At 37.3% G+C, this 13003-nt stretch overlaps 1 protein-coding gene across 4 annotated transcripts in view; it reads left to right on the forward strand.

Moving 5' to 3' along the window:
* Window positions 1-13003, forward strand: part of TMEM131L (transmembrane 131 like) — a 127627-nt gene that overhangs the window by 84400 nt on the left and 30224 nt on the right. For all 4 annotated transcript variants that reach the window (XM_084626925.1, XM_084626924.1, XM_084626926.1 and 1 more), the window contains 11 exons: window positions 163-268; window positions 903-1056; window positions 1915-2085; window positions 3876-3942; window positions 4629-4746; window positions 5531-5663; window positions 6907-7016; window positions 8715-8787; window positions 10651-10793; window positions 11708-11850; window positions 12554-12740. In XM_084626925.1, the coding sequence (XP_084483051.1) occupies window positions 163-268; window positions 903-1056; window positions 1915-2085; window positions 3876-3942; window positions 4629-4746; window positions 5531-5663; window positions 6907-7016; window positions 8715-8787; window positions 10651-10793; window positions 11708-11850; window positions 12554-12740 (1405 nt within the window). The remainder of the gene's footprint in view (window positions 1-162; window positions 269-902; window positions 1057-1914; window positions 2086-3875; window positions 3943-4628; window positions 4747-5530; window positions 5664-6906; window positions 7017-8714; window positions 8788-10650; window positions 10794-11707; window positions 11851-12553; window positions 12741-13003) is intronic.

Consider the following 13003-nt stretch of genomic DNA (forward strand, 5'->3'; position numbering starts at 1 on the left):
AAATCAGAATATTAACGTTCACATCCCTTGATTTTGCCCTCTGTAAAACAGAGCTGTTGATACAGGCTTTCCTTTGTACAGATCTTTGAAATCCTCACATGAAAAGCATTATTATTACAGAGATTTTATTCAAACATATGTGTTCACTTTTCCTTTATAAAGCTGCATCATGTGACAATGAAATCCATTATACTAGTGATGTGAAGATGAATCCATTAGAAGGCACTACAACAGTAAAAGCATGTCTTTCCCATCCTGTGATGGAAGGGTAAGTTGATTGTGGGATTTTTTTAAACATTCGCTAGAATTGTAAGGAACCTGTAAAATGTGCTCAAATATATGCTGTAGAGTCAAAGCAAGCTAACTTTCTCACTTAATGGTACTAAGCACGAGTGTACAGACTGCTGCCTATCGTTGCTGTGTCTTTCAACAAAATAAAACCCCATGGCATTTCATATAATAGTTTTGTATTTCATACACGTGAACCTTCAAGATTCAGTAAGAAGAAATCTAAACAGTTACGGTCACATAGGCCTGATTTAGAATCTGAGATAAATTTACAGCTCTCTTTTTCCTACTTTAGAGGAACAGTACTGTAATGGAAAACTGGAAATTGAACATTTTTTCTAGTCTTGACTCAGTAGTGTTATCACAGCTACCACATTATAAGAGGGAAAGCACTAGGCAGCATTGTACTCTAAAGTAGCGAGACAGAAGTATGACTAGCTATCCATCCCTCTTAGAGTTACTTTGTCTTCTGATCTTTAATATAATAATTTGTTCTTCCTCCAGAGTCCTTAAAAACACTCATTTCCCAACAGTGAAACTTTTATCTGTCTGGCTGTCTGAATGGCTTCCCATGTTCAAGGACCCATGCATTTTTAATCTGTGTTTTTCTACAGGTATTTTGGAGTTGACCCTGCTGCAGCATTATTTCACATAGAGCCACATCATAATACTTCAGGATTTTGGTCTATATGGTTTACAAACAATTTTGATTTTAGCATTGAACTAAATGATGTCTTTGTAGCCAGAGAGACTAAGAACATTTTAAAGGTAAGTTTTATTTTAGAATCCTATAAATGTCTTTTCCTTAATGTAAAAGGGTTCAGTCCTTCAAAATTCTGAGCCAGTTCTTTGGGGAACTGAGTGTCCTCAATTCATATTGAATTTGGTGGGAGTTGGTGAAAAGTGCTGTGTGCCTTTATCAGGCCCCAGAAGACTACAGTCCATTATTTGGTGTGATTGTTTTAGTATATGTTAGAGTAAATCCTGGCTGCAGTGGCAGTCATACATGTGCATTAAAGTACAGAATTTTACCCTGTCATAGTAAATGTTCTCACAATTGCTGCTTATGCTATTGGTACATGTTAGGAGTGAAACTCTCTTCATAGGCTATATTGGAAATCTTTTGGTGAATGGATGAGCTTTGTGCAAAGTTATTAAAGATTTTACAAAAGAGAGGCCTTATTTTTAGAAGTTTAGGCAAAATTTTTCATGTAATTGCTTCATTAGAACAAACAACGCTGATGTGTGCATGCTCAAATGACAAACTAGGCATAGAATTAGCCATTTGTGCACTCAGATCCCAGATTCATCTGTAAAATCACAAAGGTTTCAAAGATAAATTAGGTGTACAAATGCACGTGCCTAGAATTTTTAAAAATCAAATGCAATTGTATTTAAAAAGGTACTTTAGCGTCCTGATAGTTTACCCTCATGACCAATGTTTTTTACGTATGTGTATATAGGAGTTAAGAATTTCATGATAGTAGAAGCAAAACAATTAGGAGCAAATATCACCTTTAGAAATATATAATTCATATCCAAAAGTACACTTAAATAATTCTTGCAGTTTTGATTTTAAAAACCCCCACAATTTTTGACCAATATGATCTGATTGTTTCCTTCTAGATTCTGAACTTCGCTGAACCCTTGACTCTACCTCCAGGCTGTTGGAATGTATTTTCTTTGAAGCTCAGTGTCAAAGACACTGTAATAAATGTATTTTCCAATGTATTTTTGGCTACAAATGTAGGAGTGATGTTTGCAATACCTCTGCGGATTTATTCAACTCTGTCCAAGGTATTGTATTCCACAGACTTGTTTGTATATTGCATACAAAAAACTATGTTAACGTTATTTAGCTGGCAAAAGCAGGTGCTCAAAAGTGGGGAAGTGACAGATTTATGGTTGCCCATGCCACCTTAATACTTCCCTTTGCTATGTCCATATCCTATGCACTGATTGAAGTAGGGGCCCAATGGAAAATAGTATATGATTATGTAATTAAAGATCGTATCATATGTATGCTCAAAGGAGCTTAATTAAGGTTCTGGGGTTTTTAGATCTTACTGTTTCTAGAGCCTAGTAATCTTCATTAATAGGTATTAGATTTTTTGGAATAGTAAATCATAGAATAAGGCAGGGGTGGCCAACGTGAGCCTGAGAAGGAGCCAGAATTTACCAGTGTACATTGCCAAAGAACCACAGTAATACATCAGCAGCCCCCCATGAGCAGCCAGTGTGTCATAAATATAAAGGGAAGGGTAACCACCTTTCTGTATACAGCGCTATAAAATCCCTCCTGGCCAGAGGCAAAATCCTTTCACCTGTAAGGGGTTAAGAAGCTAAGGTAACCCCACTGGCATCTGACCCAAAATGGCCAATGAGGGGACCAAGATTCTTTCAAATCTGGAGGTGGGGGGAACAAAGGGTTGGTCTGTCTGTGTGATGCTTTTGCCGGAAATCGGATCAGGAATGCAGCCTTATAACTCCTGTAAAGTTAGTAAGTAATCTAGCTAGAAAATGCATTAGATTTTCTTTTGTTTAATGGCTTGTAAAATAAGCTGTGCTGGAGGGAATGTATATTCCTCTTTTTGAGTCTTTTTGTAACTTAAGGTTTTGCCTAGAGGGATTCTCTCTGTTTTGAATCTGATTACCCTGTAAGGTATTTACCATCCTGATTTTACAGAGGTGATTCTTTTACCTTTTCTTTAGTTAAAGTTCTTCTTTTAAGAAGCTGATTGATTTTTCATTGTTCTTAAGATCCAAGGGTTTGGGTCTGTGTTCACCTGTAGCAATTGGTGAGGATTCCTACCAAGCCTTCCCCAGGAAAGAGGGTGTAGGGCTTGGGGGGATATTTTGGGGGACGACTTTTACAAGTGGTCTCTTTCCCTGTTTGTTTAAAATGCTTGGTGGTGGCAGCATACTGTTCAAGGACAAGGAAAAATTTGTACCGTGGGGAAGTTTTGACCTAAGCTGGTAAGAATAAGCTTAGGGGGTCTTTCATGCAGGTCCCCACATCTGTACCCTAGAGTTCAGAGTGGGGAAGGAACCTTGACACAGCACCTCCTGCTCACTGATCAGCGCCTCCCCTCCCGATCAACTGTTTTGTGGTGTGCAGAAGGCTCAGAGGGGAAGAGCGAGGGCATAGAAGGGGAGGGGGCGGGAGGGATGGAGTGGGGGCAAGGCCTGTGGCAGAGCCAGGGGTTGAGCCGTGAGCACCCGCCGATACATTGGAAAGTTGGTGCCTGTAGCTCCAGGCCCGGAGTCGGTGCCTATACAAGGAGCCACATATTAACTTCTGAAGAGCCACATGTGGCTCCGGAGCCACAGGTTGGCCACCCCTAGAATAAGGGATGGGAAGGATCTACTGAGTGAGATTTTCAAAGGGAGCTCAATCCAACCTCCATTCATGCAGAATCATACAGCGGTGTATCATTCATCCAAAACAAGGGCTACAACGTTTCAGGCTTTCTGTTCTTGAATAAATTTGATTGATTAAAGTTTTAATGTTCATTAGTTAAATGTATCTAGATTTCTTTTATTTACAGTGTTGCTTTGTCAGATGTTCAAGCATTGTTTTTCTGCAGGGGGATCTCCATTTTGAAGCCGTAGCACATTGTGATATACACTGTTACTTGGGAAAGTCTGATACAGGTAGGTTTATTTTATTTTTAGGCCTCTACTAGCAGTTTGGTAATGTAGAAAAAGTAGCTAAAAATATTCGTATTTGTTACTGGATTTGTAGTACAAATATATATATGGTTAGTACAAGTAAGTTTTATGTCATTTAAGAATATCCTAATTTCTTAAATTGTTGCTCCTCTGCATGGATTTTAGTAATGTGTAGCAAACACAATATTCCAGATTTCTAATTCCTGCTCACAGAACTCAAAAATGCTTAAACCAGTTCTAACTTTCAAAATATATTTTTGACTTTAATGGAATTTGTTTGTTTGAGAAAATTATCAGCAATTGGAAGAGGGGAGCTAAAATGGAAATGATTATTGGCTACTAGCAGGTGCTATAATGTAATTTTGCACCATATTAGAGATACTGAACTGTGATACGTATATCCCATTGACATCAGTTAAGAGTTCTGTATAAAAATCTGAGATGAAATATAGCCCTAAAATTCCAAATGTAAGATACAGCAAAAAAAAGTCCTACTTGAGTGTTCAAAAGCATGCACAACTAGTTGTACAAATATCCAATTTACACACACGTACCTATTTTTTTTAATAGCTTTCTGTATTGATACCAGTTCTTCAAGTTATGGGGCAGCGTGATAAAGGTAGTAAATGACGTTTTAGTAAAATATGGGAAATCTATTATCATTTTAGCAAATCTGTTTTGGAAAGGGAGTTTGTCTCTGGACCATTCTACGTGGAATGTGGATTCCGAACTTGCAAGTGAGCTTTATGAAAGATGGCAGAAAATAAAACATGGGGAAGCCTGCAGGTTTGTACAAAGACTGTTCACGTTCTTAATTCCAGCAGCTAGTAGTAAATTTCATATTGTATTATAAGAAACAAATTTTGCTGTGCTATAGTAGTATACTTGAAAATAAGAGCAAAAACTTTCAGACTCTGGTGCCTTAAGTTAGTCTTTTCATTAGGTGTTCCGAGATTCAGAGCAGCTAAGCACCTCATCTCCCATTTTAACTCAGTGTCAATAATTGGTTTAAATACCTGAACACTGGATGTAAATAACATTTTGACTGTAGTAACCTCACCACTGCTACTTCACTCTGAAAGAGGACAAAGCATGTGTCACAAGATCAGATATGGCAGCTGCACAAATCCTCTCTGTCCACAGGTTGAAAAGTAGCCTTTTCAGGGTCAGGAGTTTTCAATAGGTTTTAAGCTCTTTTTTCCTTTGCCTAATGGATGCGACGTATTGGGGACATGGGGAAGGGAAAAGTGTGTGTCTGTGCATGAGCAGTCCTTGTCAAGTTGGTGAAGCATTGACATCAGCCCCTTTCCAGCATGAGAAAATGGAGCTGTACAAGCAGGGGGGAGTCATGTTACAGGTATGAAAACAGAGGAGTAAGGGACAAATAGATTTAAATTGATGGTTAATGCAGGGTCACAGTCTTATGGGCATTATTTTGTTAAAAACTTTTTTTTTTCCCCAAGAAAAGCTTATCTACCATAACAAAGTGCTCCTGGAAAATTCATGTCCAGAGACTAAACTCAATTTCTTTTGGTTTTAACAAAGCTTTCTGTTTTCACCAATTAAACAGGAGGAATTTTTTGTCTCGCATTGCTCACCAAAAGAAGCCCGAAGAGGAATCATTTGCTTTCTTTTTGCCACGTTTGATTACAGAGCCTGGCCTGACATTAAACTTCAGTGCAACTGCACTTAAGAATAGTATGGTAATGATAACTGTTTTCAAGCTTTATCTAAATGTGTATATTTTTAGCTAGTTTAAATTATTAAGATTCCAGTTCAACATTATTAATACACAGTGTTATATTGTTTTCAAACTGGTTTTGAAAAAGGCTTTTGGAAAACTCCATGCCAGTACATCTCAAAACACCAGTTTCTTATAATCTGATTGGCTCTACGACAGTTTAAATTGTCGAAGTATCTAGTTTAATACATTAACATACATTGAGGATTAAAACAATACACAGTAGATCTCACCTTCTGAAATGTTTATTGAAGCGTTCATTAGCTAGCGTAGAGTAGCTTATTATAAAACTAATGAATAACATGGAACGGTATGTTTGGCTATTCCGTGATCAGGGCTGGTTCTAGGCGCTGGCAAACAGGGCAGTCACCCTGGACACCAGCTTTCAGGGACACTGAACTGTGCCACTCATTTTTTCTCCCTTCCCTCCCGATTAGCTGTTTGTTTTTCTTGACCGCTCGTGGGGCCTGAAAACATTTTCCATGCTGGCCAGCAAAACGTCTAGGGCTGCTCCCGGCTGTGATGATCTTTACTATTAGTGATGTTTATAATTCCATGTTAATCTTTATAACACTGTGCATACATCTTTTAAGAGTGAATATTATGCTTGTGAAATATCCCAGATTGGGACTATCAGGTGATGTATGTCGTCTTGGAACAAGACTGTCCCCAGCAACTCAGTTCTCATTGGGCAACTTTTGGTCACTACTAACCTGGCCTTGGTTAGAACCTATCATATGGAGATGAAAGGCTTCATATGCAAATATTGTTTATTATCTTAATATTCAATTTATGTATGTTAAATTATTAATCAATAGCATGAGCCAGGTAGTCCCCCATCATTCATATTTCTAAGTGAGGAAGAATAGTGTCTTACGCACTTCACCTGTTTCTTTGGGGAAACTTTATTCCTGTCTACCAGCGTGACCTGATACTGAATGGAAATAAAAAGGTAGCCTCTCTTTTTGCATGTGTAGTTCTTCAAGCACTATCATTTGCTTTTGCGCATAAAAACATTGTACACACATGCCCAGCTTTTGCATGTAGTTTTGTGCATGTCAAATTCTAATGTGCAAAAAGAGAAGTCGGGTTGAGACTCCTTTGAAAATGAGGCCAGTATTACCAATGCTGAATTATTTTACCTTGTTTTAAAATTCTAGCACACAAGTATGTAGTTTTAATTTTTTTCCCCCCAAACTGTTTAGGTAAAATATTTTGTGCTGAGAAACCCCTCATCCTTCCCAGTTACGCTACAACTTCTGCCTCTGTCTTACTATCCTGATCCCCAAGCATCACTGAGTCTGCTCAGCAAATGGTAATGAATATAATGTTATCTCAGAATACTGATATTTCTTATTAGTGATCTATTTCTATCTCTTAGCGTTGTTACTCAGCACTTGTTTTAACTTTTTAAAAAAATCATAAGTTACCTGGAGGCATGGTTCCCCATAATCTTAAATCCCATTTTTGATGTTGTATAATCATCACGTCGAATCTACCTTGGTTGTATGTTATATGACTGAATTTGTGGATACAGCTATTATATGATAAACCCCAAGGCATGGATTCAACAAACACATGCCTGCCAGAGTCTGAGCTGGCCTTTTCTGGGGGTTGGGACATAGCCTTACCTCCCCAGGTGAAGGCTAGGAGTCAAAGGGTCTGTAATGGGGGCATGTGACTCAGCATTCGGCCTTCTGGGAGAAATAAAGGCAGCCTGAATTCGGTGAGGGAGAGTTTAGGGACACTCAAAGGAGTAGGAGGGTTATGGGAACTGCTCTACATGAAAGACTCTCTGGTTTAGTCTGCACTTCAAAGGGTTTGCTACTATAGCTGCATTGGCAAAGCCCCCAAATGAAGATGTTGCATATATCAGCAAAACGAGTTCTTTTGTCAGTATAATTAAGTCAACTCTCTGGATGACATATGAGTTCTTTGTCTGGTATAAGCTGTGTGGAGAGGGGCAAGAGATGGGAGAAAGGGACCGACTTGAGTCAGTTTGATTGCTCACTCACATTAGGATTACTCACATTCTTAAAGTTGGGCACCTATTTAAGTACCTTGCTGAGTCAAGGCCCAGATTCTTCTGTAATTGCTTCCTGAACATCACAGTTCTTTTAAATGTATTCAGACTAATATCTGTATTTGTGTGAATTCTAGAAAAAAATGTCCACAAATATTCATTCCAATTTTTTAACAAATGTTCTTTGCATTTGCACCCTTTTTTATTTACTCTCTACAAATTTTCTAGTAAGTGCTGGAAGTAATGTTCCCTAAAGTGATTTAATTTGAGCAAATATTGCAGAATTGCATTGAAAGTGAGTTTTGAATTCATATTTATGAATATTGAACATGAGATGCTTGCTTCTGAGAGCAGTGTTTATCCTCATTGAACAAAAATCTGTTTGGTAAGTTATGTGTCCTTTCCAAACAGCCTGAGTGACAAATATCAAATACTTGCAACTGAATTGTTCACAGACAGATCAAAAATTAGTTGCAACATTTTTTTGCAAATTAAAAATAAATTAGAGAAAACCAAATCTATTCCTGGGGAATTCATGAAGAGAAAGAGGGACAACATTTATTGAATAAATTATTCGTTCTGAATTTTTCACTGATCTGATACTAAATGTTTCCTGAAGATTATATGGGTGGCCAAGGGTGTTCTGCTTTTGTTGTTACATCTTGCTTAGGAATTTCAGTTGTTGATTCTTGTATAATCTTTGATTATAATATTTTACATTGTATGGAGAAAAAATCTGACCTTGCCAAAAGGTCACCTTGTTCTCCGAGGGAGCAGCACATGCATTACAACTAAGTTTCATGGAGTCTATTAATATGCAGATCTTTGTTTCCGTAATATTCCACATCTGCCAAAATGCAATGGTAGAAGTAGTCTTGCCCTAAGAATAAGTGCCAACATATTACAATACTGTAATTTCTCCAAAAATGTATGCAATGATGTTTGACAAACTTGGTTTAAATACTTAAATTCTTGTCTTGATTTATTTAGGTTTGGCACAAATGTGCAAGCTATTAATTTCACAACCACTGAATTTAGGCTCATGAAGGAGTGTGCACACAGGGTAAGATGTCTAATTTTTACAGAAAAAATATCTGACAAATTAGAAAAATAAACATATATTCCTAGCTGCATTATATTTACATTTGCTGCTGAATGCTGTTTATAGAAATTCAATCATGTTTTTTCATTTTGCGTTAGATTCTGTGTTTGACATTCTATCTTTTTCTCGAGTTTGCTTTTCAGGGTTTGTTTTTTTAAATTGGAATCTTTGTGCTTTCAAAAAGGCACTGGGTTCAAATCATATACTAAATTTGTGTTTAGCTTTAATGTTGACCATGTACTTGTGGGGTTCTGCCCTATAGAGCTGGCTATAATTTTATAATAAAAGAAAATTGAATTGGTCTAGTAATTGGAACGGGGGACCAGAAATCTGGATTTCTGATTCCTCATCTCAGGCCCCCAAGTTGCTGAGAGACCTTGGAGAAATCATTTAACTTCTCTGCCTTGGTTTCCATTTTTACTTAGGAGTTGGTTTTCCCCATATACTTCAGAAGTAACTTTTGAAAGGGTGGAAGGAACATTTTTCATATCTTAGTCATTAAGCAAGTATTGAAAAAGAGAACATAGCTGTAACAGTGCATTTATTATTAAAACTGCAGATAGAGTTGTAGCATGAAATCCTGGCCACACTGAAATCAATGGCAAAACTCATATGGACTTCAGCATGACCAGGATTTCACCTAGAGATGTTAAGGCCAGAAGTATGACCTATGGCCTGACGCAGGCCACATAATTTCACTCAGCTATTCTCTATATAAGACGAGGGGCAGATTTTAATTTTTCCTTTTCCCAGTCATTAATTATGTGTGCACAAATTTTGAATGTGTCATAATGTGCCTAAATACTGTGTTTGTGTAACCAGTTGTTATAATCACACCTGGTTACATGCACACAGTTGCATGTATAGAATTATAGGCTATGTTTGCAAATGTGCCCCATATGTTTTTCTTCTCATAAATGTTAGCTGTTAATTGTATGTCTTGTGGTTTGTAATTTTATCTTTCAGTTTATAAAATATTACAAAGCGTAAAAACACTTTGAACCAAAAAAAAAAAAAAAAAGATTGGCCAGGTGCGATCTTTAAACTAAAAGCCCGTTTCCTTACTATTGTTTATGTATCTTTTAGTTCTATAGGTGGCTAAATGTTCTTCTCTGTGTCAGAGGAGAGGCCCGGTGCTGGCGTAGAAAGCTTTTAGGTTGTGTTTTGTTTTGTTTTTTTGTTTAGATAGTGAGAAAGAATAAACGATCCTTCCAAAAAAACCCCTAACTTGGTCATATTTCCAGCCTTACTGCATTGGTGGTGGTGGTGGTCTGATGTTAAGGAATTCTCTGTGGTGTGTTTCCAGTAGCTCAAATGATCGTACTAATTGCCAGCAGTCCCTCCATCAATTAAATCAGGTTGTAATGTCCAGTGCTGTGTGCATAATGGGTGCCACATTCTTCTGCACAGTCAGTGCACTGCCACTCTCCCTGCTTTGCAGAGTGATTTGGGGATTCCTTTAATATGAAAGCCACTGTACAAAAATAAATACTTTTTCCATATTAGCAAGTAAAATCTGATTAAAAAAAATAAAATAATACCTTCCTCATAATAATTAAAAAAAAAAAAATAATACCTTCCTCATAATAAAAGAAATGCTGTCATGTGAACTTTTGATCAAATAAACAGCTTTATCTGATGGGGTTTATGCTGTCAGATGGGAAATAATTTTCATAAAACAAATAAGCTAAATGGCAGTAATTGCGCCTTACCCAGAGATGTTTTTACACAGTGCTGAGCAGTGATGTAATGTCTGCTTTACTGGGATGGGGTTTTTTAATGTGTTATGCCAAATAAATAAATAAATGCATGTTTGTTTATCAGGATGCACATCAGGAGGACCTTACTAACATGAAATCCAGTTCTGAGGTGCTTCAGTTACATTTACAACCATTGGAAACCCAAAGAGTTGGTGTAGTTTTTACACCAGTTGACTACAAAAGAGTAGCCTCCCTTATATTAATCAGGTAGGCCAGCTTCTGAATTTAACCTAGCTTTTGTAAGCAATAAGTAAACAAATAAGCTTCAAGAAAATAATTTTGCCAAATACTGCAGCAGAGACAAATACACCACATTTCCATTTTAAATACCTCCATTTCACTTTAAGAGATTTTCAGAATCTGATCTACACTTTGCACTTGTGTCCTATGGAAGTGGATACTGTAATAGAGTTCTAATTGAAGTGATTTTTTGTACGTGATAAGCATATTAAAAAACACACAAAAATGTACAGTTCCAGTGGTTGACATTGCAGAATAATACCTTCGATTTCCCATCAGTTTTGTTCCTGTGACTATAGAAGAAGAGGTTTATTAATTTTGTTCTTATCACTAAAACGTGATTTTCATCTAACTCCTTGATGTTAGGAATCCAAGTAATGTTAGTAGTGTGATCAAGTAGACTACATTGGCTCTTATGGGACCAATCCAGGGACCCAGAGCCCAGCCTAAATAGCAGGCTGTGTACTGGGATCTCTGCAGGAAGAGAGTGCAGAGAAGGAAGGAATTTTTCCCACCCTTCTCACCAGTTGAAGCAGCTGCTATCCAGTGGCAGACCCTCTAGCTCCCAGCTGCTCCATGTGCACTATCTTGGGGAAGGTCTCCATGGAATTTGGCTCTGCACTGCACAGGGGGTGAAAATCACGTCTGCTCGGAAAGCCTGAATGGGACTTCAGTGGTGCACAGGCCTTGGGCTGACCTGCTGAATGGGCGTGAATTTGATCCACAATGTGCACACTGATTCTGCTGCTGTGTGACCTCTGCAGCTGCTGAGGTGGGAACTGTGATGGACTTGCACCAAGATGGTAATAGAAGTGGGATTGTTTTGCTGAGTTATCTTTTCTGTATCAAGAGCTGATTACATGGTTTTCATGTTATGACAGAAATAACTTGACTGTTCTGGATGTGGTCAACGTAGAAGGCTTTGGAGCCAGAGAATTATTAAAAGTAGGTGGAAGACTGCCAGGTGCAGGAGGATCACTTAGATTTAAGGTACCAGAAGCTACACTCATGGACTGCAGACGACGTGAGTAACAAAAAACAGATCTCTGATCCTGTAACAACGCATTACTATGCTCCATTTAGCTTGTGACTGTAGTGATGCTGGTGTTACACAGAAATAGCATAAAGGGGAAAAATCATAACCTTGATTAGCTGTGATGGCTGAAATGGATTCTGTAAGTTACATGTATTGACATCAACAGAAAAGCCCAGATGGTCAGAGAATCATCTTTTAAAAGCATTTCCATCAAGCATGCCCCCCACTACCTTCCTGTAATTCAGAAATCACCTCCATATATATTAGTGCAGACAGTAGACATAATGATAAAGAACACTTCATGCGTTGAGTAAAAAGCATTTTGGACAATATTTTGGTATCAGTAAAAAGAATGTGGAGCAGCATAGAAATTAATTTGTTTTTTGTTATTTTTTTCCTATCATTAATACTCCTACAGCATTTAATGAAATAGAATTTGTCAAAATAAAACTGGACAGTGCAGTAGTAAAACAGATGCAGATTCTGTTTTGTCATAACACAAGCCTGATGATCTTACAAATTCTGTTGTATGTTACTGCAGAATGCAATTTATCAAATGAAAAATCTAACTCTCAGTTTTGGAATATCGTAAAATAATGTGAACTATAAGCAGTAATTTCTAAAATAATATTAAAAGTAAAATTACTCTCTGTGCTTTGTAGTTACTAAATGCTAATTTTGTTTCCTTTAGAATTGAAAGACAGCAAGCAAATTTTATCTATCACAAAGAATTTCAAAGTGGAGAATATTGGGCCTCTTCCTATAACTGTATCATCTATGAAGATTAATGGGTACAGTTGCCAAGGATATGGGTTTGAAGTGTTAGACTGTCAGGAATTTTTCCTGGCTCAGAACTCTTCGCGGGAGATCAGCATTGTGTAAGCATTGATTGTTAACCAAGAAATTAGTTAATGTAAGTGTGAATTTGAAATGGCAGAAGAACCTCACCTCATTAGTCCACAGAAGAAGCTCAGTCTCTTTTGAATAGACATATAAAGCTCTCCTCTTTTCAGTAATGTTACATTAAAAGCTAGTACTATAGTAAAATTAGATTATTTTTACAAAGCATACTATGGTATTTTTATTACTACACTGTGAAGTATTACTAAATTAAAGTTGAATGGTTGTCAGGACAAATGAA

The sequence above is a fragment of the Lepidochelys olivacea genome, assembly GCF_965140295.1.
Source record: "Lepidochelys olivacea isolate rLepOli2 genome assembly, chromosome: 4".
Lineage (NCBI taxonomy): Eukaryota > Metazoa > Chordata > Testudines > Cheloniidae > Lepidochelys > Lepidochelys olivacea.